Here is a 3461-nt window from a genome sequence, read left to right as displayed (position 1 = left end):
CCTCAGAATCACAGCAACTCAAACCACCACAGCACGACAGACAGACGAGTGGTGGCCGTTTGGTTTTATGTCTATACTAGGCAGTGGAAACCCACTGATTAGGAAAGATCTTAAAATACACTGACTGAAAAGACAAAAAGAATAGCGTGTATAAAATCTGCTTTTTGTGCAAAAAAAGGAGAAAATAGTTGTATTTGCTCATATATATACATATTAGATGGGAGAAAGATTTACAGCCTCGGAAGCCCCATGTAAGGTTGCTATGAGTCAGACCCAACTCGGTAACACACAACCACCATCACCATACCCTTGTTAATGAGTCAGGGTGATGACTTGGTTAAGCACTCATCTGCTAAATGAAAAGTTGGTGATTTTAACCCATCAGCCATTCTGTGGAACAAAATTGTGGCAGTCTGCTTCTGTAAAGACTACAGAAATCCTGGTGTGGCGCTGTGGGTTAATGTGCTGGACTGCAAAGTCGGTTTGAACCGCAAGGTTGTTGGTTCAAGATCACCAGCTGCTCCTTGGAAACCCATATAAGGTCACTATGAGTCAGAACTGACTCAACAGCACTTAATAACAACACAACCCTACTTTGTCCTATGTTGTTGTTAAGTGCCATTGGGTCAATTCCAACTCATAGCGACCCTGTATAGTGTTGCCAAGGAGCACTGGAATCAACTTGATGGCAGTTGGTTTGGTTTTGGATACTATTCTTGCTATGGGAAAATGTTGCAAACACTGGGAATATATCCAGGTGAGGCTGTAAATCATACTTGGGGCCTCATGCTTCCCTTTGGTTAATTTGGCCCAGAGGATAAGGGAGTGCAGCTGCTCTTCCTGGAAGCAGGGCAGAGCCAGGTGCTGACCAACGACAAGGTTTGCTCATGGCGACATAAAGGCAACCAGAAGCCTCTACTCAGCGGACACACTTTATACAACTGACCTGCTTCCTGCACTGTGCCTCCTCCCTCCCTCCCCACTCCAGGCTCCAGTGCTCTGTGCCCTCTCCCTTTTCCCTAGAGTGTGTAATCGTCATTTATGTCTGTGTTTGGGCGCCAGTCACCCTGTGCTCTCTCCTTGGTGCCTTAAGGCCAAAGGACAGACACATGGCCTAGGAAAGAAGTCCCAGCAGAGAAGGAAACGAGGAAGAGGCCTAACCTGCGACCAGGGCTGGGGCATGAACTGGGATGGGAAGCTTTAGAAAGAAGCCAGTCACAGAAAACCCTGGATTTTGTTAGTAGAGCTCTTAGGGTGGACTTCTGGGCAGCAGAGGGGTAAAAATCTAGTGTATGTATGGCCGGCCCCTTTCCTGATATCCCTGAGAACTGTCAGTTTGATACAGACACAGAGACTCAGCTCCATGCATGGCTCTCATGAACCCCTTCACCTCTCTGGGCTTCAGTTTTTCTAAGTTAAGTCAGGTGATCTTGGCTCCCTTGTAACTCTGCCTTCAGTGGGTCCAGGTCTCCGTACAGGAGGTTTCTGTTTTGAGGGGGTTGAGCTAAGGTACGTGGGTGAGGAGGTTGGAGGGTCTTTAGCCTCCCATGCAGCCTGCTTGTCCCTCTCTCCTTCCCTCCCATGTGTTCCTAGAAGCTCTGAATGGAGTACCTCTCCCTGAGGAATTGGGCAATGTTATCCAAAGTCTTAGAGAGGCCTTACTAAACTATTAGGGGCCTGAGAGATGTGCCAATTTCTACTTCTAGCAGGAACTTTCAGAATACCCTCTTCTCAGTTTAGCTTTCCAGTAGGAAGGGGAAAACTGTGATAACCTACCTCTGGTGGTGGTTATGTGCTGTGGAGTCGGTTCCGACTCATAGCTACCCTGTAGAGGGTTTCTAAGGCTGTAAATCTTTATGGGAGCAGAAAGCCTCATTTTTCTCCCACAGAACAGCTGGTAGTTTTGAACTGCTGACCTTGAGGTTAGCAGCCCAGCTAATAACCACGATGCTACCACAGCCCCTTAACCCACCTTTACTGTAAGTTTAATAAAGCTAGTTCTTCCCCCATGTAAGTCTATGGTCTGAGTGAGAGGTTATAAGCATGGGCTGCTTGGGAGATCAAGAGCTTCTGCTCCACAGGAGGGAGGGGGGCTAGACACTGTGCTCTGGACTACACACAGCTTTGAGTCTCCTCCTGTGTCCCAGACCAGGCCACTGTACCCTTCCCTCCCCAGGCCTATCCTTTCTGGACTGTGTGCTCTGCTACTGAGGTCCCCTAATCTTTTCTTCCCTTCACACCTTACCTGCCCTGTATCTCTCACATTCTGAACCCTGTTCTCAGCTAATCTAAAATGACCTGGAATCAGGAGACGGGTTTTAGTCTTGTCATGAACTTGGGAAAAGAATTTCCCTTCTCTGAGCTATAATTTCCTCACCTGTAAAATGACTGAGAGTTGAACCAGATCCCAAATTTTCTACTAAGTCCTGGTGTAGTGCTGCAGGTTAACGTACTGAACTGCAAGGTGGCTTTGGACTGTAAGATCGGCAATTCAAGCTCACCAGCCGCTCCTAGGAAACCTATACAGGATTGCTATGACTCAACAACACTTAACAACAACAACAACAACCCTGCAGGCAGTGAAGAATGAACACAGGAGAGTCTGGGGTCCCGGTTCCAAATAGCTACAGTGCCAGTTCCACAAAATATATTCCATTAAAAAAAAAAAAACGCACGTTAAGTTTGCGTTCTACACTGTGACACTATTGTTACTGTTAGGTGCTGTTGAATTGGTTCTGACTCATAGCGACCCTATGAACAACAGCACAAAAGCCTGCCCACTCCTGCACTGTCTTTAAACTTGTTTGTTTCGTTTGAGTCTGTTGTTGCTGCCACTGTGTCAATTCCTCATGTAGGGGCTCTTCCTCTTTTTTGGTGACCCTACACAGGGTCATGATGAGTTGGAATTGACTCTACAGCACTTACCAACAAGATCAGGCCGCTTTTTAAAGTCAAGGAACAATTCCTCACCCAGAAACCCAAAGACCCAGGAGCTAGGAGAAAGATAGAAACACTTAGTTACCATTGAACCCAGAAGCAGCTCTGTGCAGGCTGGTATGCTGAGCTCTGGCCCAGGGAGGGGCTGTGTGTCTATCCCAAGGCCCTTGGATACCTTGAAGGGGACACAATCCAGGGCATTCATTCTGTCAGAGGAGTGTAGTGATGGCTGAGATGACTGAGCAAGTCTGGGGCAGGTCTCCTGATGGCAGGGAGAGTGTAGTCCTGAGGACCTGGCTTGGGCCTCAGGTAGCCTTTTATACAAATAAAAGTGTAAGGATTGGACAAAAAAAAGTATAAGGATTGGGAAAGAAGAAATACACCATTATACATGACCATCACATGTAGAAAATCCTAAAGAATCTATGGATAAAGTTATTTGAATTAGTAAGATAATTTAGAACGATCATTATATACAAGGTCAACATAAAGTTAATTGTATCTCTATATACAAACAACAAACT

General features: G+C 46.3%; 1 protein-coding gene across 1 annotated transcript in view; it reads right to left on the bottom strand.

The window, feature by feature from the left end:
* The window catches only part of UBAP1L (ubiquitin associated protein 1-like), a 20816-nt gene extending 17674 nt beyond the window's left edge, over nucleotides 1–3142 (bottom strand). Inside the window, 1 exon segment of the mRNA XM_006831846.1 lies at nucleotides 3023–3142. Within this exon segment, the coding sequence (XP_006831909.1) occupies nucleotides 3023–3142 (120 nt within the window).
* Between the last annotated feature and the right edge of the window lie 319 nt (nucleotides 3143–3461).

The sequence above is a fragment of the Chrysochloris asiatica genome, unplaced genomic scaffold (genome assembly GCF_000296735.1).
Source record: "Chrysochloris asiatica unplaced genomic scaffold, ChrAsi1.0 scaffold00004, whole genome shotgun sequence".
NCBI lineage: Eukaryota > Metazoa > Chordata > Mammalia > Afrosoricida > Chrysochloridae > Chrysochloris > Chrysochloris asiatica.
The sequence above is the reverse complement of the archived record's forward strand: the minus strand, read 5'-3'. Positions and strand labels throughout refer to the sequence as shown.